This window comes from Erinaceus europaeus, chromosome 21 (genome assembly GCF_950295315.1).
Source record: "Erinaceus europaeus chromosome 21, mEriEur2.1, whole genome shotgun sequence".
Lineage (NCBI taxonomy): Eukaryota > Metazoa > Chordata > Mammalia > Eulipotyphla > Erinaceidae > Erinaceus > Erinaceus europaeus.
The window spans coordinates 19,940,008-19,966,231 of record NC_080182.1 but is presented as its reverse complement, the minus strand read 5'-3'; the positions used below and the strand labels follow the sequence as shown (position 1 = coordinate 19,966,231).

Sequence of the window (26,224 nt, the reverse complement as noted above, 5' to 3'; positions counted from 1 at the left end):
ACCGGGATCCTTACGCCAGTCCTTGCACTTTGCACGCTTTACCACTTCTTAAGCTCAGCCCCTACCCAAAAGTGGGTAGTGGGGGCTTGAACCCAGGTCCTTGTGCACTGTAACATGTACTCTCAATGGACAGTGCAACACTGTCCACCCCCATCATATCAAATTATGTGGAGCCAAGTGACTTTAATTCTCAGAATAAAGATCAAATTCTGGGGGGCCAGGTGGTGGTGCTCCCGGTTAAGTACACATAGTGCCTGCAAGGCGACTTAGGGCTGGGGCTTGAGCTAGGATCCTTGCGCTGGTCTTTGTGCTCCTCAATATGTACACTTAACCTGAAGCACCACCACTACCTCGTCCCCCAGAAGCAGGTCTGCAGGTGTCTTTCTTTGTTGTTGTTTTTTTAATAATTATTTATTTTCCCTTTTTGTTGCCCTTGTTTTTATTGTTGTTGTAGTTATTACTGTTGTTATTGATGTCGTCTTTGTTAGATAAGACAGAGAGAAATGGAGAGAGGTGTCTTTCTTTCTCTCCTCCTCTCAGTCTTCCACTCCTCTCTCCATTTCTCTGTCCTACCCAACAATAATGACATCAGTAATAACAACAACAATAAAAAACAAAGGAAACAAAAGGGAGTAAGTAAATAAATATTTTTTAAAAAAGAAGAAAAATTAAAAAAGAAAAAAAGCCTTCAGGAATGACTAAGACCTAGAGATTAGCATGGTGAAAAAAGAAAGTCTAGGGAGTTGGGTGGTAGTGCAGCGGGTTAAGCGCACGTAGCACCAAGCACAAGGATTGGTATAAGGATGCCGGTTCGAGCCCCCGGCTCCCTACCTGTAGGAGAGTCGCTTCACAGGCGGTGAAGTAGGTCTGCAGGTGTCTATCTTTCTCTCCTCCTCTCTGTCTTCCCCTCCTCTCTCCATTTCTCTCTGTCCTATCTAAAAACAAGGACATCAATAATAACTACAACAACAATAAAAAACAAGGGCAACAAAAAGGGAAATAAATAAATATAATTAAAAAATTTAAAGTCTCTATGATTTTGTTAATTTATGTGGATTTTAAGAACTAAGTCATGAGATCCATTAAGGGGTAGACACATATTAATTGATCACTACGTGATTGCTGAAATAAGGACAGTTGGAGTTGGCAGGAAAGTAATTGATTTGCCCTTTATAAGAATGTCTTCACATAAGGAAACACTTGGAATAAATGCAAAATTGTTCCACGTTGTATAGAAAACTCTCTTTTTTTCCTTTATTTTGTTTATAAAGACAGAGAGAAGTTGAGAAGGAAGAAGTATTACAGTTCTTTTGTGCTGGTTTATAAATGTGGCAAATTTATTCAGTTCTGAAGAACCGTGGTAGAGAAAATAGCAAAAGAGAAAAGACCAGTCGATCATGTGGCAGGAGCCATGAGTCCTTAAATATTCACCAACATTTAGCTTCCATCATGTGTGGGTCCCGGGAGAAGATAAGACAAGGGGGCGAAAGGCAAGCAAGAAAGAGCTAAGGAAAGGTCAAAGGTGAGAATGGAAGGGGCTGTATTTCCACCAGACTCTTCCTTAAATCCTTTTAGTTACACTGTAAGTGATGTCTGTGGTACGCTAATGATGCCTGCTAACCGTGCCCGCATGGCCCGGCCTTCCTCACGTTCACAGGTCAATTACACACAACGTATTCTCAACAAAAGAGGAGATGGAGACACAGCTGCAGCACTGCTTCACCACTCATGAAGCTTCTTCTCTGCAGACGGGGGTCGAACCTGGCGCCTTGCCCATGATAATGTGTATGCTAAGCTAGTTGAGTCACCTCGGGCCCCCAGGAAAAATCTTAAGTAACCTTACTCTCCAAATCCACGTGAGAATCATAATATAGAGAGGGTTCTTGTTAGTAATGTGTCCCTGCTGTAACAGAGGACAGTGTACCCCAAAAAATGAATGGGGGGCAGTTGGCGGCTTGCTTGATAGAGCACACACCTCAGCCCAGGTTCAAGTCCTCAGTCCCTAGCAGTGGAACAGTGTCCTATCTGTCTGTCTATCTATTTATCTATCTTTTTCTAATTTTTATTATCTTTTATTCATTTGATACAGTCAGCAATTGAGAGTAGTCTGGAGATAGAAAGGGAGAGAGACAGAGAGAGATCTGAAGCACTGCTTCAGCACTTGTAAAGCTTTCCCCCTGCAGGTGGGGGCTTGAACCCAGGTCCTTGTGCTTTGCAACGTATATGCTCAACCAGGTGCACCACCACCCAGCCCCCCATCTATCTGTCTGTCTGTCTATCTATCATCTATCTCTCTATCTGTCATCTATCATCTATTTTTCTGTTTCTGTCTCTTGTGCTATATCATAGGGGAATAAAAAAAAAAAAGAAAAAAAATCCACCTTAAACAGTGGAATGGTGCAGGCACAGAGAAATACCCAGAAGCCCGGATAAATTTAGAAAATGAATTTAGACTTGACTTATCACAGACTAACTGTTTTTCTATGAATGTGTACAGTTCAGGCTTCAAAAGAGTTCCTTAAAGGAGTACTACACTAGAGCCACATCTACTGAGTCACGAGTTGGTTGATAACTTCATTAGCGTTGCTTAGAACAGACTCACATTGTAAGAATTCTACATTTTTGACTGACGACTAACTCCAGCGTAGATCACAAGCAGTACACTGTGTGCCCCTGTGACTCAGATACATAGCTTGTCCTAAATTATTTGTATTCTGTTATTTGATGCCTTTAATTTCCCTTTGAGTAGGCATGTTCTTCTGGAGACCAAAGAGGAGAAAGCTACTAAGTCAGACCAGAAACACAGCTATTCTTCCTGCAAGTGGAGTCCTATTCTATTGGTGGACAGGACACTGAGGTTGAGCAATGGATGCTGATGGACATTTCATTACCTCGTCACCTCCCTGGTTTTGACTTATGTCATTTTTTGATAGATAGATAGATAGATAGATAGATAGGTAGATAGATAGATGATAGATAGATAGATAGTATGTGCAAGCAAACAGCATTGGAACTTTCTCCAGTGTAGTGGGAGCCAGGCCTGAATGTGGGTCATGCACATAGCAAAGAATCACACTATCCAAGTGAGCTATTTTGTTGAGCTGATGCTATTTTGTAAGAACTGATGCTAAATCTAAAAGTGAGATACTCTACATCATACCAAAGTCAGTAAGTGGTCTGAAGTTTCAGTTAGATTATGAGGTCAGTCACTGAAGAAAGAGAAAAGAAGAGAAAAGGAAAGAAAAAGAAAAAAAAAAAAGATCATGTTGCTCAAAATATTTTTCAGATTTGGATCTATAGAAAGGAAATGTTTTGATCTTGGGACCAATAGTCTCAACTTAGTGTCTACTGGCTATTTCTCTGGGTCTTAGGATGAATATTTATGTCTCTCACCTCCTTAGTTCAGATTCCAAGGAGATTTTATTGGTATGTTCATATTATAGACACTTGCTGATCTGCCAGGCAAGAGCACAAAGATTAAACATGCAAATTATAAGAATCTGTTTGGGCCTCTCCAGTATCTGATAGCTCTCTAGTCATCAGAGTTGTAGCCAAAGAAAAAAAGTCTATGTGGAAATTTCTGCATCACTTCTCCCAATGTGAACAATAAAGACTGAGGAACAGATCTTGAAGATTATGCAGAAGCAGATTCTTGGCATGTAGCCTTCTCTTATACCTACCTAAACTATTACATGTATTTATGTAATAAAGTTTGCATATCTGTGCCATAGCATATCACCCCCTCTCTGTATTGATTTGTGTTGTAAGATTATGAAAATGTGATCTCTATAAGAAGTAAACTGAAAGCTCTGTTCTTGTCTGCTGTCCTCTTCTCTCCTCTCTTCTTACCCTTCGCTCCTATTCTATTCTGTCCTGTCCTGTCCTGTCCTGTCCTGTCCTGTCTTGTCCTGTCCTGTCCTGTCCTGTCCTGTCCTGTCCTGTCCTATCCTATTCCACTCCACTCCACTCCACTCCACTCCACTCCACTCCACTCCACTCCACTCCACTCCACTCCACTCCACTCCACTCCACTCCACTCCACTCCATTCTATTCTATTCTATTCTATTCTATTCTATTCTATTCTATTCTATTCTATTCTATTCTATTCTATTCTATTCTATTCTCTCCCTTTCAACATATCTCTCCCTCCCTCCCTCCCTCCCTCCCTCCCTCCCTCTTTCTCTCCCTCCCCTCCACACTGCTACCTCTATATGGCAATAGATAATGACTGGATGATGGTGTGAAAGTATGTAGTTATGTGGCTGGAGTTGTTTTGAACAATATGTGTCCTGGGGGGTACAGGCAGTGGAACACCTGATAGAGTGCATATGTGTATTGTGAGGACCTGAGTTTAAGCCCCTAGGGGGCTTGCAGGGAGTGGGGCAAGTTTCATGAGCTGTGGAACAGTGCTACAGACATCTGTCTTACTCCCTCTCTCTGTTTCTCTCTGAATCTACAAAAGAAAAGGTAAAAGTACAGGGGATGGTGTCCAGGTATGGGAACCAACCTGGTTTTCATGTTCTAGAACGGGAGTTGGAAATTCTAACTGGAATGCAGTGATCCAGCAGGACCATCATGCTCCTACATCATGGGAAAACCATGTATTAAATGCTGCCGAGCCCAAGTCTGAATAATAAAATCCAGATACAAGAGGTGAGGAATAAGACATTTAACAGAGTCGGACAGCGAAGCTTTGAAAATGTGATTCCTAGTTGAGATCAAAACTCTACTAAGATCACCGACCTGAATACTAGCTGATGTTTGAATTTCACTTCTTCAAGTCAGGCAGTTTAATGTGTGTGCGGATGGCACTACCATCAAGGGCCAAAGTCAGGGTATATTGTGATGAGTGAAGGAATTTGTGGAAGATTTATGCTGAATCTTTGATTCTCAGTGTGTGTGTGTGTGTGGGGGGTGTTTGTTGTAGCCAGGGAAAGAGAAAGGGAATCTATTTTGGTAATTTAGTTGGGATGAATCTAATTTTAGATAAACAGGTGAGTTTTTGTTTGAGAGATGTAGTTGAATTCAGAAAATTGAAGTATTCTAACAATCATGAAACTGAGGAAAATCTGCTTTACCAGTCCCTGTTCCAACTGCTGTCTTCTAAAACATGCCTGGCTGTTAGAAATTAGTGTTTACAATCATCTCATATTCCTTGCTCGTTGAGTGCTTTCTGTGATGTTTTCTGTTATTATGGTAATAGAGTGTGTTCATATCTTGTGTCTGATATAGTAAAAAGCATGTTACTTTTGGTTCCTTTCTCCTTTTTTTCCCTGCTGGGACTTTACACATGCAATATTTTAGCACTCCAAGCAGACTCCTGTTTTGTTTTTTCAAGATTTAAGATAGAGATAGAAATGGGAGACAGATGGAGAGAGACACACAGAGAGGAGAAATACCCCAGCACTTATTTCGCATGATGTTCCCATATGGTGGTAGGGCCTTGAACCTGAATCCTTATTCATAGTGTGCTGCATCTAGGCCCCTGGCTTTATTTTCAAAAATAAGAGAAGATGCAATGAATGTTTGTCAAAGAGATTACTCAGCTAATAATCAGAGAATCGTATCTGGATGACTTTGGACCCCATTGTGAATTTGATAGTTTTGCTGATGACTTTACTTAATTTCTATGTTAATTGTCCCTGAAATCTCTTTTCTGCCTTTTCCATCAGAATAACAATTAAGAACAGAAAATAAGGGAAATTACTAAGCAACCTTTGGTCTGGATGATGGAGTCAGGCATATTCTAGACTTAGATTGTATAGCAGTTTCCTTTCCGGACAAAAGACTGGCCTACAGGAGCCACAGCAGCCAAGTGGAGAATCAAACTCAACTAATTTAAGCTACAGTGGACTTGTAGGAACACTAAAGACAGATCTGCACGAGTGGGGAAGAAATGAGAAGTAGCCACAGCCTGCTGCTTGCTTGTAATTTCTTTCTTTGACTGTAGGAAATCTCACAGTCTTTATTTACATTTACTTCCTTCTTCAGCCCTAGTAGATTTTTATACTGTTCTCAGAAATGTGAATGCTGCCCCCCCCCCAATTACCATACTGGGAGGTGGGATAGTGTATAAAACATAGGACTCACAAGTCTGAGATCCCAAGTTCCATCTGTGGCATTGCATATAGCTCTGGCTTACTTTGTTTTCTCTCTCACTCTCTTTCATTAAATAAGACAGTTTTTAAATCAACAACTAGCACATTGTAAATTTTTTATTAGCCATATAATATCTAGACAAAAAAAATATGAGTAACTTAGGCTACCTCTTTTTCTTTCCTTTCTTTAGTGTGTGTGTGTGTGTGTGTGTGTGTGTGTCTGTGTGTGATACCTTTATAATACTACTGAATTTATTCTTTTCTGCTTACTGTCAGGGAATCTCTATTTGCCCAAACTTTAGATAGATTCCTAGGAGTCCTTTTAAGCACACTTTGATATATGACTACTAGCTTCAGCCTTGCAAAGTACAATTTTAGCAAGAATCTTGCTAGATAGTTTAAAGAGTCCCTTCCCTACCCAGACCCCAATACACACACTTGATACTTGATAATCCTTGTCCCTCTACCTTTGATATCTAAATTCTGGACCTGTCTTTATTTTGAGAAAACTAGTACTTTTTAATTCACAAACTCCCTTCTCTTAGCTCACTGACAAAAAATAAAGAGAAACTTGGAATTTGGAATTCATTCTCTATCGCTTTTGAGATGTTCTTATTGTAGGTCTTGAATACAATGCTCTCCATTTCAACAAATGTCAGAGTAGGTTTTTTCTTTTTCCTTCAGTACTACTCTGAAATCCTTATTTGATTTTTAAATGTTTAATCTATTGTAAATTTTACCATTTTGGTGTGTTAATTTTATGGTTTAAAAATTATATAGAGTTAGATATCTAGAACTTCAGTTGGGAAGAGTTTCATAACCTAATTTTTTCTTAGTGTGGCCTGTCAGCAGTCAACTCCTATTCTCACCTACAAACTCTGGCAACTGATGATCTGTTTGTAACTGCCATAGTATTGCCTTTTTCATGATGCTCTATAAGCAGATGTGTGTAAAGACGGTTCTTAGGAGCTAGACTCTTTCACTTGAAAAAAAAAATGCATTTGAAATTCACCTATGTTGTTATGTTAGCAGACGGTTCATTTTTTATAGCTGTGCAATATTCCTTTGTGTGTATATTTACCTGTTGAAAGATACCTTATATATTTTCAGTTTGTGATAATGTTCAAGAAAAATCTATATAGAGAGATTGCATATGGTTTTGTGTGGACATGTTTCCAATTGTTCAGTTGCTTGAGCAAATATTTAAAATGAAATGTTGTGAAGTAATATATTTATTTTCATGAGAGAGAAAAAGAGATCAAAGTGACATATGGATCATCTCTGACATATGGTAGTGCCAGGGAGGAAACCTTGGGTCTGAGATCACAGGAATGTAAATCTAGGTCCCTCATGCTGAGCTATTTGGAAGGAGACCAGAAAATACACATTTACTGGGGAATTTACAGTATATGTTAACTATGAAGATTCAAATCATCTCAGGTGACAAATTTTCTCTACTAAAAAGGGAAATTTAAGTTCTGCTTTTTGATAGAAAGCTGCAGGGCAGAGAAAAGCTCCTGTGTTTATTGCTTCTTAATTGCCTTTAGTTCAAAATTGTCCTTATTATATCAATAAGGTTGACTTACTCTGATCTTCTTAAACTAGTAGTACCAATGCTTGTGGAGTGATGTCTGTAAGTATTCTCTATTGATGAACAATGTTAACCATTTTATATGCTTATTTTCAGCCATATATATATGTGTGCATGTATTATATCTACATAGACATATATGTGGATTATATTCTGAATAAGGAATATATTTAACAACTACATAATCATTGTATATATTATATTACATAGTCTTACTCTTTTTGTTGTTGTTCATTTTAAATGACTTTGTTCTGTTAATGCTGGTTTTTCTAATGTTCTTTATATATTCTAGGTACAAGTCATCGGTGATTTCAAAATATTTTCTCCCAGTATATATTTTTATCTTCTCATTTTCTTATCAATGTCTTCCACAAAACAAACACTAAATTTTGATCAACTGCTATTTAATATTTTTTCTGTAATAGTTTATGTTTTGATGCTACATCTGTGAGTTCTCCCTGTCAAAATGTTAGCAGAAGATTAAGACCAAGAAACTTTATTTTTGAACCTGTCACTGAGAGGGAAGAATTATGGAGGACACCTGAGAAAGAAGTCAGACCCTTTACTGCCCTAGAGAGAAGAAAAGGAAAGAACACAGGAAGCAGTGATGTATGTAAATATGGATTAGAAAGGAAGAGAACACAAGAGGCTTAGAAACTGTAGGGGGTTGGGCAGTGGCACAGCAGGTTAAGTGCACCTGGCGCAAAGCACAGGACCTGCTTCGGGATCCCCACCTGCAGTGGGGTCCATTCACAGGCGGTGAAGCAGGTGTGCAGGTGTCTTTCTCTCCCCTTCTCTGTCTTCCCCTCCTCTCTCCATTTCTCTCTGTCCTATCCAAGCAACAACAACAGCAATGACAACAATAATAATAATGACAACAATAAGGGTAACTACAAGGGCAATGAAATGGGAGAAATGGCCTCCAGGAGCAGTGGATTCTTGGTGCAGGAACTGAGCCCCAGCAATAACCCTGGAAGCAAAAAAAAAAAAAAAAAAAGTGCAGAAAAGGGCTAAGCTTGAACCTAGTCTCACCATTTTAGCCAATGATCCATAAGTTTCCAAAGGGCTGTTTTCATAGTTCTAAATAAAGTTTATAATTCCCGAAGAACATGGCCTCCTCAATTCTTTGTGGAATTATGTTGGTAAACCAGACACCAATGGGACATGCTTCACCCTGATTCTCCCACAACTCCAAATTATATTTCTTTTGCATTTTTATTTCCTACATTTTCATTTTATTCATTTCTTGCATTTGCCCTAGAAGTTCTGTGATTTTACACTTTTCTGTTTCGGACTGTGGTTGATTTTGAGTTAATCTAGTAGCATATAACATGTGATTTTGTTTGTTTGAGATTTCATTTCGCATATGACTTTTCGTTATCTAAAATGCCTAAAAGAATTGTGTTTTTGAAATTTATTGAAGTCTTAAAGTTAAATTAAAACTTTTCAAAGGAAAAGAAAATATGTTATTGAAGATTCAATAAAAGAAATTATCATTGTTAATAAAATGATGATGCTTAGGCTATTCTAAAATAAGATTCCTGGAATGTGGCAGTGGTACACCTGGCTTCTTCTTCTTCTAGCGTTTGCCCTTCTTCCATAGCCAGTCAACAGCGTCAGGTTGAGAGCTGTCAGGAGCTGCTTGTTGCTGGCTTTGAGAGTGACTGGGATCCATGTGGATTCAGTCGGCTAGGAAGGATCATCAGTTTCCCCAATGAATGGGTACTCACGGGATGCACCACGAGAAGGTCGATCCAATGCATCCCGTACACCTGGCTGAGGGCACATGTCGCCATATGCAAGAATCTGGGATCAAGTCCCAGATCCCACCTGTAGTGGGGGAACCTCAGTAGTGGTGAAATAGCATTTTAAGGGTCTCTCCCCCCTCCACTCTTTCCTCTCAATTTCTGTCTCTACTCAAATGAAAATATTTTAAAAGATTTACAAAATAAGGTTCATTGTAGGGTAACTACACATCAGCAAAAAGGAAAAATAAATAAATAAATAAACCCTTCTGTTGCCCTTGCTGTTTTATTGTTGTAGTCATTACTAATGTCGTTGTTGTTGGATAGGACAGAGAGAAATGGAGAGAGGAGGGGAAGACAGAGAGGGGGAGAGAAAGATAGACACCTGCAGACCTGCTTCACCGCTTGTGAGGTGAAACACCCCCCCCCCCCCCCCCCCCCCCCCCGTGGATCCTTATGCCAGTCCTTGAGCTTTGCATCATGTGCACTTAACTTGCTACTATCAGCAGGCCCCGCCTTCTAAACTTTATAGTCCCTTCAGAGAAAGGGCGGCCCCCTCAAGGAATGTGCTTTGGACTTTGTTTTTCAGGTGCTCGCACAGGCCTTCATCTGCATTTTATGGCTTTTTGCAGTCAGGTTGGAAGGGAGTGTTGGTGCCCAACTGGCCTCTGCTCTTGCCTCAGGTCCTTTCTCTGGGCTTCCTGCAGGGTGTAGGGGAGGGTTGCTGTTTTCCCTAAGCTGCCTTCCAACAAGACCCAGTTTCCTTTTTTAAATTTTCATTATCTTTATTTATTTTTTGGATAGAAACAGCCAGAAATCTAGAAGAGAGGGGGAGATAGAGAGGGAGAGAGACAGAGAGACACCTGCAGCTGCTCCACCACTTGTGAAGCTTTCCCCTTGCAGGTGGGGACTGAGGGCTTGAACCCAGGTCTTTGCGCACTGTAACATGTGCCCTCATCCAGGTACACCACCACCTGGCCCCCAAGACCCAGTTTTCTAAGCCCCAATTGTTGAGGGAATGTGCTGGTTTGAGCGGATTCCCCTCTGGTTGTGACTGCTTCCATGAAAAAGAATTTCAGAGGACACACCTTCCAGTGTATGGTTTCTAAAATCCATGCAAAGTAACCTTAAGAGGAAAGACTTGGGGGATAGATTTCCCGAGGGTCTTTGGGCTCAGAAGCCCAGGCTAAAAGCCAAGGTCAGTGGCCAAGGCCCCAAGACCCCTCTTTGTTCAAGATCTGCTCCTTTTATAACATTCCTTACATCACATGGAGGCCCACTTTTCATTGGCCCGATGAAGTAAACTCCCCCCCCAATATAGTGCAAGGGAAAAGGGGAACCCTTCACCAAGTGAATCTCTGTTCCACATGTGCAAACTCAGCGAAAACAATCTATGCTAAAGTTATGCTAGCGTGCATCCCAGCTCTCTGTGTGCAAACTCAGTGAAACCGGAATGTGCTCTCCAGGACCCCCCTGTGTCCTGAATTTTCCCTCAACAATTCCCTAGTCTTTCTGGAAAACTTTAAATATTTTGAATAGGACACTAATCGCGACTGTTTCGTATCCAGTGACCTCACTCCTCATTTTTCCCTAGGGCAGGACTTCAGAATCCACAGGTGTTCCGCAGGTGTTAGTTAACTTTACTTCCAATCTTCTCTTTTGTAGGGTAACTAGTGTGTGCATTACTATCCCCCTTGTGTATTGCTTAACTCCTGTTGGTAGAAGGTAGTGTCTATCACCGTGAATTCTGTGTTTTTCTGTCAATTCAGGGAAGGATTTATTTTTTTATTTTTTTAAATTTTATTATTATTATTTTTTTGCCTCCAGGGTTATTGCTGGGGCTCCGTGCCTGCACCACAAATCCACTTATGCTGGAGACCATCTTTTCCATGTTGTTGCTGTCGTTGTTGGAGAGGACAGAGGGAAATCAGGAGAGAAGGGGAAGACAGAGAGGGAGAAAGAAAGATAGCCACCTGCTTCATCACTTGCGAAGCAGGTGGGGAGTCAGGGGCTCAAACCAGGATCCTTATGCTGGTCCTTGTGCTTTGTGCCATATGCACTTAACCCGGTGCACTATCTATCACCTGGTGCTGTCGCCTGTCCCCCCTTCTAAGTTTTATAGTGGGATCATGGGTTGCAGAGGACTCTGAGGGGATTTACTTCAGCCATTGTCCATTGTCTGCAGACCCTAACATCTGCATTCATCTGCATTTTATGGTCTAAGGAGTTAGGTAGAAAGGGAGATGCTGGCACAGGATGCAGACACCTTGGCACATCTGGTCTCTCTTCCTAGCTGCCCGCAGGTTGCAGAGGAGGGCTAGCTAATATCTTTTTTTCCAGAGGAGTCTTTCTCTAAGCAGACCCCTAACAGTAAGATCTGGGAATTATTGGTAGCAGTTTTTGGCTTGGCCAGCCAGGAATGCAGCTGAGTGACGTCCATGGGGAGAAGTGGACTTATCCAGATCTCTCTGGCTTGGGCCCACTGGAAATTCCACTAAGACTTGTCTTCCAGTTCAGTGGGTTCACTGAGCAGTCCTTATAGGTATCTGCATGTGTCCAGTGTGTCCTGTGTACTCTGCATGCTCTTTTCTTTTAATATTTGTTTGTTTGCTTGTTTGTTTATTCCCTTTTGTTGTCCTTGTTGTTGTACTTATTATTGTTGTCATCATTGTTGGATAGGACAGAGAGAAATGGAGAGAGGAGGGGAAGACAGAGGGGGGGTGAGAGAAAGATAGACACCTGCAGACCTGCTTCACTGCCTGTGAAGAGACTCCCCTGCAGGTGGAGAGCCTGGGGATCTAACCGGGATCCTTATGCCAGTCCTTGCGCTTTCCGCCACATGCACTTAACCCACTGTGCTATCGCCCGACTATTCTGTATGTTTCTTATAAGCTGTGTATCATCTACTCTGTTATGCACTCGGGCTATGTGACATGCAGATTCTGTTCCCTCTTCCCTTCTGAAAGCACCAAGTCATGGCTTCCTGACCCTCTTCTTCCTGCCCTCCCCAGACCCCTCCCATCTCTTAAATTCTCTGGGGTAGTCTCCTCCCATCAGGGTCATCACTCTCCTTAGGGACCCACTCAGATTGGTAGTGAAGCTTCTAGTACTTGTGTGTAAACCTTAGGGCAGAAATATTTGTCTGTGCAAACCAAATCAACTCCTGGGAAGAGGGCTTGTTACCTGTCCTGCTGAAGGCAGCAGCCATTATCCCTCTGGGAGGTTCTCTCTGATGCTGTTGAGAAAAGAATAGGGTAGAGACTTTGGATAGATTGTGCCAACTTCCCCTCCATGCTTCTCGTAGAAGCTTTGGGTTGAGAAGCAACTGCTTGCTATACAGGCATTCAGAGCAAGGTATCTGCTTACTGGGTGGTTTGGATGGAGAACAATAAGGGCTAAATACTTTTGCTGGGATCCGTCTTGCTGATGAGGTTGTTAGGAGACTATTAGAGACTTAGTCTGCTTCTAATTTGAAAGCGACTGATACCCTAAAGAGTTTGATAATTATGACTGGCAAATTGACTTAGCTTAACTCATAGCAGATGAGGCTTGAGGAATGTCTCCTGGGCCTTGAGGTCACATCTGATTGACATTCATGGAATAATTGGCTGCTCCGAATGGAAAGTTATAGCTAGATGGAAGCATGTCGGTGTCCTTCCTTCATACAGCAGACAAGTGAGGCTTGCTTGAGTAGATCCTGGGGTTCTAGAGTTTGTAATGCCATACCCATGGGCTGTCAACTTAATATATCACTCTAGTGAAGGCTGGCTATTCTCGGATGATGATGACAGCAGTTTCTCCCCCGGATCTGAGGCACTCAGGTCTCCTGCCCCATGGGCATACTCCCTCATCACAGTTGCCTTATATTCTTTTGACTGGAGAGTTCTGAGTAGATGCTGTGGTATAGATGAGAAGTTTTTCTTTCCTTTGATGTGATCTGTATTTTTATCTTGCTTTGAGTCCATCACTATATTTTGAAATTCTAAAAGTTTATCTATTGCTTTCAGCTTTAACAGTCATACTCTAAAGACATCATTTTAGGACCCCACAAATGGGTATGTGATGAAATATAATAAATGATAAATGGATTGGCAGTGTGGGGTTATATACATGTACTTAGAGTACATATATATTTATTTATTTATTTATTTATTTATTTATTTATTTATTTATTTATTTATTTACATCTATGCCAATCCTATCCCCACCTCCAGGTTCATGTGGACTTAGAAGTCAATACTTCGTGGAGATTTTTTTGAAGGATAATCTCATATATATTGAAGCACAGTCTAGTTAACCATCATAGCATATATAGTTATTTCTGCCACATAAAAATATGTACCCTTCATGTGATAAGGACTATAAGCAACCTCATAGTCTCATCAGGCTTAAAAACCAAATCAGTTTGAAAATTTGCCAGGAGATGGCTCCCCAGCTTGAGGGTACATGTTACGATGCAGAAGAAACTGTGTCCCAGTCCCCATTTCTTACCTACAGGGAGAAGATTCACAAGAGGTGACGTAGTGCTGCAGGTGTCTTTCCTTTCTCTCCCTCTCTATCTCTTTCTATCTCTCATCCATCAAAAAAATAAATAACTGCCTGGAGTAGCGGAGTCTGAGTCCTATAGGCACTGAGCCTCAGCAATAGCCCTGTTAGCTAAGAGAAAAAGAAAGTCTATTTAGATTTTTTTTAAGAGCTACTGGATTTAAAATAGCAGATAGGACTATGGAGGTGTAGGATCTCAACAGTCAACACCATGTCTACCCTTGTCTTCTCATTGTGATATTTCTTCAGTGTTGTCAGGGATTGCCCTCCCAACACACCCAGGAGATCAGGAGATATAAGTCACAGCCAAAAGAAAAAAAAAAAAACCCACAAAATTATCAGACAGAAGTGTGATCTTTTTATGCTGGAGGATATGCAATGCATATAAATGAGTCTGATGTATTCTTTTGTGGCAGGATGTGAACATTCGCTCTTATTATAGAAAAACAATCATTTGGTTCTTCCTTTTCTTTAGAGCACAGAAAGCTGAAATGTAAAATTTTTTCCTCTACAGGGAAAATTTGAAGATTAAGTGAACTATTTATGTGGTTGCTAATGATTCAGCCCCAAGTTGTTAGTATATCCCTATCTGTTGAGAAAGGGCAGAGGTGGAGTTTGGAAGAAAAAGATGGAAGTTGGAAATCTCCAGGACTTGGAGAAATGGCAGTTGTGGAAGTCTCTGGAGCACAGAGCTCCTGCCTCTCACTTCCAGGACGAACCCTGAGGGTACAGGGGCATTTAAGGAAGCAGCCAGGGTGTGCTGGGAAACAAACATAGTGGGCCTCAGTCTCTCTCAAGGATAATACCAAGTTCATGGCAAGCTGAGGAGCCAAAAGAGAGGCAGACCATAACAAGCCCAGTGGCTCAGGTAATAGCCATTGCAATGGGATCTACCCTCACCAGGGTAGATGAATCTTTCGGCATAACATGACATTTCAAAAGTCAGTCTTTGGTGATGGCTCCATGGAACTATACCTACAGCAGGTTTGTTGTCTAACATTGTAGAGGGAAGATTTTGAGGACACTTTCAGAGGCATTTTGCTGCCTATAGAAACATTTTTTAAAGAACCGCGCTTGTGTGTGTGTGTGTGCGTGTGCGTGTGTGTGTGTGTAGACGGGTGGTAGCAAGAGAAAGAGCAAGCATCTCACAGCATGTACAATTTTAGCTTAATTAGAATAGGAAGGCAATTAGCAAGTTATTTTTAAATGCACCAAAGATCAGGAGGTGTACTAGAATTAAATCACGCTGTGTGAGGTTGATTGGCAGGCCACGCAATGCAGGAAAGTTCACAATCTTGCCTTTATCAGCACGGTTTGCAAAGTAGGTCTGAAAGATACAGCCCCAAACTCATAGTCTCCAGTTGTGATTATTCAAAAAAAAAACTAATAAAATAATAGGAAATGTGATAAGCAACAATTTCAATCATTCCAGGAAAAGAAGGAGCAACGTGAGCAGATGCCTACTGTAGTGACTTCTTTGAAATGGAACAGACACATTTGATTAGAAGAAAAGTTCCCTGCCTGTCATTTAGGGGAAGGGTTTCCCTCCAGGCTGGACTATTAGCATGCCACCCCCCCCCCATTTTTGTTGCCTTTGTTACTATAGTTGTTGTTGTTGGATAGGACAGAGCGATGTCGAGAGAGGAGGGGAAGACAGAGGGGGAGAGAAAGATAGACACCTGCAGACCTGCTGCACTGCTTGGTGAAGCGACACTTCCCCCCCACCCCCTGTGCACAGGTGGAGAGCCAGGGACTCGAACCAGGATCCTTGTGCCGGTCCTTGTTTAGTATGCCATTTTGCATGAAAAGCTGAAAATAAGTCTGGCCGCCACAAAATAGAAAACTGCTAGGAACAGAAAACACCCATAGCCAAACGCTGCTGGCGCTGGCTGTATCCCTACTGAGGACACTAGCAGACTTACAGCCAACTGGGAAAGTTCTTGGCCTTGTAGCAGCAAGAACCAGCCTGCAAGGGCATCAGAGGACCTTGGATCCTGTTTCGGCTGAAGCTTTTGGTCTGGATCCCATAGTCTATGTGCTTGGGAGGAACCATTTTCTCTCCCTGAGCTCTCTGAAGGCCAACCTCCTTCTGTCCTGTGCATACTGCATCTTCTTCCTCTGAACTGCAGGTTAAGGATTACTAGTTTCTCAGGAACATTCCGGATGCTCCATCTTTCCTTCTGATTCCATATTTAAGGGGGGAGTCTGAGCTCTGAAGTTCCTTCCACTGCCTTCATTTAGATCCTGCCTACCTAACTGTGGGAAACTTTATTTTATTTTTTCTTTTTTAATTTTTTTTTTTGCCTCCAGGGTTATCCCTGGGACTCGGTGCCTGCACCATGAATCCACTTCTCCTCAAGGCTATTTTTTTCCCTTTTGTTGCCCTTGTTGTTTATCACTGTTGTTGTTATTATTATTATTGTTGCTGTCATTGTTGTTGGGTAAGATAGAGAGAAATGGAGAGAGGAGGGGAAGAAAGAGAGGGGGAGAGAAAGACATCTGCAGACCTGCTTCACCGCTTGTGAAGCGAACCCCCTACAGGTGGGGAGCAGGGGCTCAAACCGGGATCCTTGCCCTGGTCCGTGTGCTTCGCGCCACGTGTGCTTAACCTGTGGCACTACCACTGGCCCCCTATTTAATTTTATTTCGCCTCCAGGGTTATTGCTGTGGCTTGGTGCCTGCACTATGAATCCACTGTTCCTGGTGGCCATCTTTTATCCATTGTGATTTTTGCTATTATTATTGTTGTTCTTGGATAGGACAGAGAGAAACTGAAAGAGGAGGGGAAAGTGAGGGGAAAGTCAGAGAGGGGGAGAGAAAGATTGACACCTGCAGACTTGTTTCACTGCTTGGAAAGGGACCCTCCCTGCAGGTGGGGAGCCTGGGACTTGAACCAGGATCCTTGCGCCAGTCCTTGAGCTTCGCACTGTGTGTGATTAACCCAATGTGCTACCACCTAGCCTTGGGGAAACTTTTTTAGCAAGACCTCACACTCTGCCTTAGTTTCCTCATCTCTAATATGGAGGCAAATCTCCCTCATTGGTTTATAATGAAGATCAACGCAGGTAAAAATGCCGTGAAAGGAAAATGCTTGCTACTTACTTGGCTCTTAACACATATTACGACTCACATGACTTGCTTTCTGGGGCAGAACATTGTAGCTTCAATTATTGTCATTCACATTTCTTCCTGTAGTTACCAAAAAATAAATGCCATTATCTACTTAATGCATTTCAAAAACCAATGTGAGTTTTTCCTAATTCAGCTATATTTCAAGTAATAGTATTTGTGAAAGTTCAGGCTGAATGTGTTTATTTTTCCTAATATATTTCAACTAAAAACAAACTCACAGAAATTACCTTTATAAAGATTGGTGTGATTTGCAAAGCAACTCCAGTGTCAGAGTGTCAGTGCATATTCTCCACATTAGGAAACACTGAAGCATATTCATTCATCTTTTCATGGTTTTCACAGGAAGAATTCAGCCAAGCACTTATCAGGTGAGCAATGAGTTTCTTTCTTCCCTACCCTCACTGAGCACAGACCCATGGAAAAGATGAGAATGAACCACACAAATGAAATTGGGGGCTACTCCATCATGGAGTGGTGCTCCCATCACTCTGAGTGGACCGGTTCCCCCAGGAGACAGTGTAGTCTACAGAAAGGTACTAAGTGTAATTACAAGTTATGAGTCCAAATTCCATTTCCCAAGTAGCTTGGTTTTATACGCAGATTCCAACTTGGGGAGACCTTAGACCTCTGACTCAAGTTGTGGGAGTGAGACTTCTCATCTGTATAATGAGCATCATGATTGTAATTTATGGAATTTGTGGAGGAGGAACTCGTGACACAACAGGTACCTCATGGATGAACGTTTTCCTCAGATGACCTTACACAGGACAGCTTTATCATTCTACCAGTCTGAAGTACACATCTCTTTTCAAAAGCTGCCCTGGGTATACTAAACCACCTAAAAAGATGTATTTATTGTGTGTAGAACACCACTCCTTGGCACGTGGTGGCGGGGATGAACATGGGATCTCATGTGTACAAAGCGTGCATACTACTGGTTCAGCTGACACCTTACTAGAGCAAGGCTTGTTGTGTGGGTAGAGCACTTTCTTTGCCATATGCATGGCCCAGGTTTGAGCCTGGCTCCCGCTGTACTAGAAAGAACATGTGTTGGTGTGAGTCTCAGTCTCTCTCTCTCTCAGTTGCTACCAGGTTTTTCACTGGGGCTTGGCACGAGCACTACAAATCCATCATTCCCAGTGCACATTTACAATGTTGTAACATACTATAAATAACAAATTAAAAAAAAAAAGAAAAGAAAGAAAAAGCATCCCAGAGTAGTGAAATAGCATGATAGAGGCCTAGGTTCTATAGAGAGGAGAAAATGCTACACAGGTAGCTTATAGAAAATCACATATACCCTCCTATCACGGGAGAACCCAACACAAGGACCTAGAACTAGCTGCCTAAAACACTTTCACCTGGTGATGCAGATAAGCTGACTAAAAAACTCTGGGGGGCAGTGGTAGCACAGTGGGTTAAGTGCACATGGCATAAAGCGCAAGGACCAGTGTAAGGATCAGTGTAAGGAATCTGGTTCAAACCCTGGCTTCCCACCTACAGAGGGGGTCGCTTCACAAGCGGTGAAGCAGAGCTGTAGGTGTCTTTCCCTCCTCAGTCTTCATTTCCTCTATCGATTTCTCTCTGTCCTATCCAACAACAATGACAGCAATAACAATAATAATAATGATAAACAACAAGGGCAACAAAAGGGAAAAAATAGCCTCCAGGAGCAGTGGATTTATAGTGCAGGCACTGAGTCCCAGCGATAACCCTGGAGACAGAAAAAAAAACAAAACAAAAAAAACCCTCTAATGGAAGCTGTGGTTGAGTAGGAAGGGGCCCAGTGGTGGTGCACCTGGTTAAGTGCACATAGTATGAAGCTCAAGGACCTGCACAAAGATCCTGGTTCGAGCTCCCAGGTCTTTACCTGAAGCGTGGTCGCTTCAGGAGCAAAATGAAGCAGGTCTGCATGTGTCTCCATCTCTCTCTCTCTCTGTCTCTCTCTCTCCCCTTGCCTCTGAATTTCTCTCAGTACTACCCAATAAAAAAGAGAAAGCGGGCACCAAGAGAAGTGGAGAAGTAGTTCCTGCACTGAGCCCCAGCGATAACCCTGAAGGCAAAAGAGAGAGAGAGAGAGAGAGAGAGAGAGAGAGAGAGAGAGAGAGAAAGGAAGGGAAAGGTAGGAAGCTTGACACCTAGTGAGTCATAATCTACGATCTGCTAGGAGTGAGGAAGGCAGAAATTACTAGAAACAGGCATGTGTTCTTAACAACTTTAACTCTGCCAAGCCTTGGAAGACACAGTCCTATGGCTGGAGGTTGCTCTCCCAAGAGCATGTCGGGGGACATGCCAAGATGGTGACCAGGGAATGCAGAGGGACTACAGTCAGGGCCCTGGTATGAGGGACAGGCCACCATCATTTGAGGAGCCAGGTGGAAGTTGCCCTGGGAGAGTATAAGCCTTCCTAATCATTAGGAGCTGGGTTCAAGTGCCTGGGCCCTACCTGTAGGGGAAGTTTCATAAGCTGTGGAAGAGTGATGTACGTGTCTCTCATTATATATGTTTCTGTCTCATCCTATCAAGAAAAGAACAAAACCACAAGAAAGATGGAGTTGGTAACTACCAAAGATAAGACTAAGATCTGAGAGAGAGAGAGAGAGAGAGAGAGAGAGGACTGAAGCTGCCTTTTGAAGAAGCCAATAAATATGGAAAAGTGGGAAAGGATTTGTTATGTGACCTTTTCTATAAAAACTGAAAAATAACCAAACAGGGCAAATAGACATCTATGAATAGAACAATAGACAAGAAGCTGACCTGAGTATCTTTTTCTTTATTCAATCTAATAAACATTTATTTATATAAAAAGACAAACAATGCATAGAATGAAAATAAGTGCTTGAGACATTTGATATAAAAAGAGTATATAGCATTCACATTCCTATTTTAATACATGAGTACTGCTGAAATGTTCCATAAAAGAATAAAACTTTCCCTTTCTGCATAGTAGTTATTTGTTTTTTAGGAACGACAGAATGTAGTCTTGGTCTTTTTATTGAATAAAAAAATAAACAAAACAAGCCACAGTATCATCTGACACTACATTCCAGTTTATGCTGATAATGACCCAGAAGTGATAAAGCTCTTTTGGATTTTGGAAGAGCCCATTAATGGACCAGTATTCTGAAAATTCACCACTAGAGGTCAATGAGTAACAGCTATTGGGACAGCATCCAAGCGTCCTAAGGAGCTTGGAAGTTCTGGGCACTTTGGCAGTACAGCAACCAAATTATCCTTAACTCACTCAGTCTACCCACACAGAGCAAAGTGCCTAGAAAATTCCACCTAATCCCAACTTCAGTATATCCATCCCAAATCCCAACGAGATGGAGAACTTCCAAAAACCTAACTGGAGCTGACTTTGCTCAATGCCAGTCCTTGCTAATATTCCTATTTGGCTGAAAATAAGTAGCTACAAAAACATTTGTAGAAAAGAGTTTGTTATATGCAGCATTAATACATGTTGTGAGTTATCAAGTTTCCTATGGAGTATTAAAGCTCATTCTTTGTTCTTGTCCAAGTGGACACTGGTTTCCTACTAAATGGGGCTGGTATCCCACATTCAAGTCCTCGCAAAGCAAATTCTGCAAAGGCTGGTGTGATGGTGTGGCCGAAACCACAAGGAAAGCTTCTTGGTATAAAGAATTCTCTTCCTAAATGAAGAGGGAGAAGCTCTTAGTACGCAAACACAAGGGAACCACCTAGAAGAAGCATATATATATATATATATATGCTTTTGAAGTTGATATATATATATATATCAACTTCAAATCTTAGCATCAGATCATGGAGACAGTGGGAAACAGAATCACATTGCACAGCCAGGGAATGGCTGCCTGAATGCATGCTCCTGGTAAAAATGTGAGAAATGTGGTTAAGGGCAGGTTGAACCCCCAGACCAGGGCAAGAGTGAGCAGTGGGAAATACCAATGTTTACAGCAAGTGGTAAAGCAGATTGATAAGAGTGCCTATACTTTCATTTTTGAATGATGTGCACCAGAGAAATGGAAACCATCTGCTATCTATCTTCACTTGGGGATCCAAATATTTTTGCAAAATCTCCAAATATTTAAAAAAAAAAAAAGTGGCTCAATTCAGCTAAGTGCTGAACCGGTCAAGCAAAAACACATGCTCAGGAAGTCCAAACATACAGTTCTGACTATGGCAATAAGGTGCAGCTCGAATCCTTGGCCAAGATGTACTTGAACATTCAGGAGCCCAGAAAGATGGACAACGCTAGTGTTTGCATAGAAAGTTAGAGACGCAGACCAAATGTACTCAGCAAACTAGGAGGAACTCTATAGAGGGGAGATTCATTCCCTTTCAGGAAAAGAAGAGCTAAGCTTAAGAATAGCAACACAGGTATAAAGTGGAATTAAAAGAAATAATCTTTCATTAGTAGAAAATGTGGCAGTATCACGAGGGGAATTTGGTTTCACTTGTTTGTTTTTGGTTTTTACAAACTGGGGCTCCACGCATTTAAACTGTTAGAGGTGGGGCAGGCTCTAACTAGAGGAGGAAGGTGGTTTACAAGTCAGATGTGGAGCTTGAAGCTCAAGTGAAAAGTCCAGGAGAAGCACACAGGAACCCCACAACCTGGTTTCCCCAGTCCTAACCCCAACAGTGCGACTCTAATCACCTCCATGGCCAGAGAGGACATTCTCTCTCTCCCAGGCCCAGAGGATATTTTGCAAAAGCAAGTGCAGTATGGCCATAACAGAATCTGAGACAAGGCATCTTCCTTCTAATGCAAAGTCCCCCTTGTGGAATCAGAGAACCACCACCTGCATGATTGTTAAGTGCTAATACTGGCTGACATGGATCCCTTTCTTCTAAGCTCCATTCTGGAGCTTTCCAATCAAGCCAATTTCCTGGGAATATTTGATCTTTTTTTCTTGCCTCTCTCCCGAGTATGGCTGTATATATATATAGATATGATTTATATATATTTATATATATAACATAGCTATTTCATATTTATATACAGGCATTAATAAAGTGCAAATGTTATTGGCTATTGTAAAAATCAATCTCATTTCCTGAGAAGTGTTAACAGCTTATCCTAAGACAATGTCAAAGGCAATGAATGCTTCATGTCACCCACTCCCTGCTGTTGTCATTTCTGCTCAATCCCCACAGCCTTCAGGGAAGAGAGGGAACCTGGAGTTGCCAGGAAGCACTGGTTTAGGGGCAGTTTCCTGCTGCCTCTGTTCTTTGGTAACAGGCGAGGCCTCTGAGCTCAGCCCAGTGTGCCCCGGAAGAGCTATTTGGTAGTGTTCAGTGAGCCATCTTCTGGAATCTTCTCCTCGGAGCAGCTCCTTCCTGAGAGTCTGTCCAGGTGCTCTAGCTCACTGAAGCGCTCTGCCACACACTGGGCTGTGAGTCGGGCCTCGGGGTCATGGTCCCAGCACTCGGTCAGGGTCTCACACACCATCTGGATACCCTGCAGGGGGAGAGAAAGTCCATAGGTTGCCTGAGTGGCTGGGTTCCATGGAGGGCAAGGAGGCCTGCTGAGCCCATCCCCACAGAGCAGGCCCGGAGTCGCAGAGCCTGTGCATTTGGCAGAGTGCTCATGGCAACAGGCCCGACACTTCCAATGGAAAGAAGGGGCTGCTGGGTGCCTGTGACCACCCTGGAAACCCGATGTACTCATCTGCTCTAGTGGCACCTGATCTCCACAGGGTGTTTGTTATCCACCACTCCCCACCACGCTTCTGCTATCATCATAGGATGAATCATCTCACCATCGCCTACAATTCTGCCTTTTCCAGTGGATCTTATAGTTGGAATCACATACATGGCTCTGTCTGAACAGGGCTGAATATACCCTTTCACAGTGGCTCCAGGTGTAAGTCTGGCTTAATGTCCTAAGTCCACACCTTCTGTGGAGTGATTCAGTAGCAGCTTCCAGTAGCTATGCAAGATGCCTCTGCTACACCCCACTTCTCTCCAACAGAATCCAGCTGGACTCTATGAAACAGCTCTTTGTAGAGGTCAGAAGCGCTTGCCTCCTGGCCATTTCAGAAGGTTCAACCTAACCTGCCATAAAGACCCCATTCAAAAGACCTGTCCAGGAAATGCCTTCCACTTCATTGGCAAAGGCCTTTTCTCCTGGCCTTGGCTTTGATTTGACAGTACAAATATTTCTGTTATTATTTCCAAGTCCCCCCCCTTTTGGGGGGTTGCTATGCAGGCAGGGCTAAAATAGATAGCCCAAAAGGGAGGGATAAGGCTGTCCTTGCCAGCTTGAGCTGCAGTACTGTCCCCTGGTGAGACACGCAAATCCTTGAGGGCCAGCACTTTCCCCCTCTCCCCTCTAACACCAGTAACACCACTTCACACACACAGCACACGCATACACACCTGCTCTGTGAGTGAGTTCATGATGTTGAATTAATTGTATAATTCCCCTAATTGATGGTATTGATTGATGGCGCTGCTACAAGTGGAGTGTTATTGTTGGTATACAAGTAACATTTATTTTAGTCTGGCACTGTAATTACAGGCAGTAAATTCAATTAAATATTAAGCATTAACTTGAAATCAATAGGGCAACAAATCTCATTAAGAGAAAAAAATGCATCATGCAAATTCTTTCCAGAATTTTATCATCATGAATAATGGCTTCATTACAAGAACCGTGCAGCAGAGGAGGCAACAGTGTGTAGATACAACACTAGTGCCTTCTGATTTCAGAGTTTACAGGAGATGGTTTTATAATTTGAGTCAACCAAGGGTGGGGGAGAGAGTCTGGGATTGCCTGGCCTCGCTCTCCCCACTGTAAGTAAAGCATGTCCTCAGGTCTCTAGGCTAGGAGTCGGACGACTCACTTCCTGTCCCACATGTTCTGACTGTACCTGCTTTGGTCTTCAGTGTTTCTCTGAATCGGCCTGGCTCTAAAGGAAGTCTCTAACTTAACCTCCCCCACCCCAGTCTTCTCCGGATAAGGCAATTTATCCAAAGGAATCAGCTGGAGGTTTCACAGAGTAGAAAGAACAGCATTATGTGAGACAGGGCGTGTTGTTCCTTCTCACTTTTTCATTCATGAGGCTCTTTTCTTGGTGTGCCAGTTCTCTCACTCTCACGTCCTTCTTTCACTTTCTTCATTTTCTCTGACCTCAGGCTGGCATCAGAATGCTCTTAAATAAAGTATTTGGATGGGTCTCCCTGGAAGTCTAGAACCACAGCCTTGCTGTGGATGGCCTCACCTACTATTTCTTGAAAAGAAAGAAAAAAAGAAAAAAGCCACGGTGTTCTCTAGAGAAAGAATTCCTCTTAGGGGGCCAGACGGTGGTGCACCTGATTAAGTAGACACACTACAGTGCACAAGGACCTGGGTTCAAATCCCTGATCCCTACCTGCAGGGGGGAAGCTTTGCAGGTGGTAAAGCAGGGCTGCAGTTTTCTCTCTGTCTCTCCTCTCCTCTCAATTTCTGTCTCTATCCAATAATAAATAAATTTAAAAAATTAAAATAAAAAAAAGAATTCCTCTTTAGGTGGCCTACATTTCCCTTGTCTCTACTTTCTTTTATTTCAGAGTGAGGAGCTGATCTTCTCTTTTCCCAGCTGTGTGCACAGCTGAGATCTGAGTTCACAGGATCAACTTTAGACCAGCTGGTTCATAAATTTGGCTTAGCTTTCATGCTAAGTACTCCCTTCTAGGGGGGAGATTCCCAGAAGAAAACACTTTGAACTCATTGGGAAATACCTTAAACAAAACGCTACCCTCCAGCCCCCCATAGAAAAGCACAGGGGCAAGAGGAAGCAAAGAATTTACCAAGAAGGGTGTTATTATGACAAAAGACCTTCACTGGGAGTATCTGTGAGATTTCTTCTTCTTTTTTTTTTTTTTTACTTGCTTTTTTCTCCTTTTGTTGCCCTTTTTTATTGTTGTAGTTATTATAATTAATGTTGTTATTCATGTCGTTGTTGTTGGACAGGACAGAGAGAAACGGAGATAGGAGGGGAAGACAGAGAGGGGGAGAGAAAGATGGATACCTTCAGACCTTTTTCACCACCTGTGAAGCGACTCCCTTGCAAGTGGGGAGCCGGGGGCTCGAACCTGGATCCTTACGCTGGTCCTTGTGCTTTACCTGCACTTACCCTGCTGCACTACCGCCTGGCCCCCTTCTGTGAGCTTTCTTTGAGTGGCCTTTCCTGACATAAACAGAACCATCCCACTTTACTGAAATTGTCTTGATACAATAAAACCTAATAAGGTCACAGAAGGGACATGCCCTGGATTGAAGCTCATCTCCCAGAACTACCTATTACTCACCCACTGGACTACTTAGGAACAAGTCTGTCTGCCTTGTCCTTGGAAGCAGTCACTCCTTACCTGGTGGTTGAGCCAGGAGCTGGGAATTTCTGGCCGCCCTCGATCTCTCAACACGTTGTCCTTCATGCTTTCAACACACGGATGCTCCCGCACCTTGGACCCAAATGGAGGCTCATAGTCTTTCACTTCTATTGAGAAAGCAACAGACAGGGGACCAGTAAGAAATTAGCATTGTCCAAAACGGAGACCCCAAATCTTCATCTGCAACATTCCAGCCTTTAGGTTCATGATTAGTCAACAATTTGTTCTTTATATCTTAACTCATTTTCAGCCACCAGTTTCCAGACGCTATTATGATGCCAACCTGACTTCCCTGGGCAGATGACCTCACCTGTGTCCTGGAGCCTCATCTGCCCAGAGCCCTGCCCCACTAGGGAAAGAAAGAGACAGGCTGGGAATATGGATCAACTTGCCAACACTCATGTTCAGCAGAGAAGCAACTACAGAAGCCAGACCTTCCACCTTCTGCATCCCACAATGAACTTGGGTCCATACTCCCAGAGGGATAAAGAATAGGAAAGCTATCAGGGGAGGGGGTGGGATATGGAGTTCTGGTAGTGGGAATTATATGGAATTGTACCCCTCTTATCCTATGGTCTTGTCAATACTTCCAGTTTATAAGGAAAAAAAAACTGTGTGCAACAGGAATAAGGAAGTATGTTGCTGAGCTATCTGGTTGGTGTCATAAAGCTCGGAACATAAAACAGAGCTGTGATTTCTTTAAGGATGCTTTTTAGTACAGTGGATTAAAATTAAAAGGAAGGAGGGTTCAGGT

At 42.4% G+C, this 26,224-nt stretch overlaps 1 protein-coding gene across 1 annotated transcript in view; it reads right to left on the bottom strand.

The window, feature by feature from the left end:
• Positions 1-19,865: 19,865 nt before the first annotated feature.
• TGFBR2 (transforming growth factor beta receptor 2) overlaps positions 19,866-26,224 on the bottom strand; it is a 106,584-nt gene continuing 100,225 nt past the window's right edge. Inside the window, exons 6-7 of the mRNA XM_007516856.3 lie at positions 25,450-25,577; positions 19,866-22,555 (exon numbers count right to left, since the gene is read on the bottom strand). Coding sequence (XP_007516918.1) covers positions 22,376-22,555; positions 25,450-25,577 — 308 coding nt within the window. The 3' untranslated portion in view covers positions 19,866-22,375. The remainder of the gene's footprint in view (positions 22,556-25,449; positions 25,578-26,224) is intronic.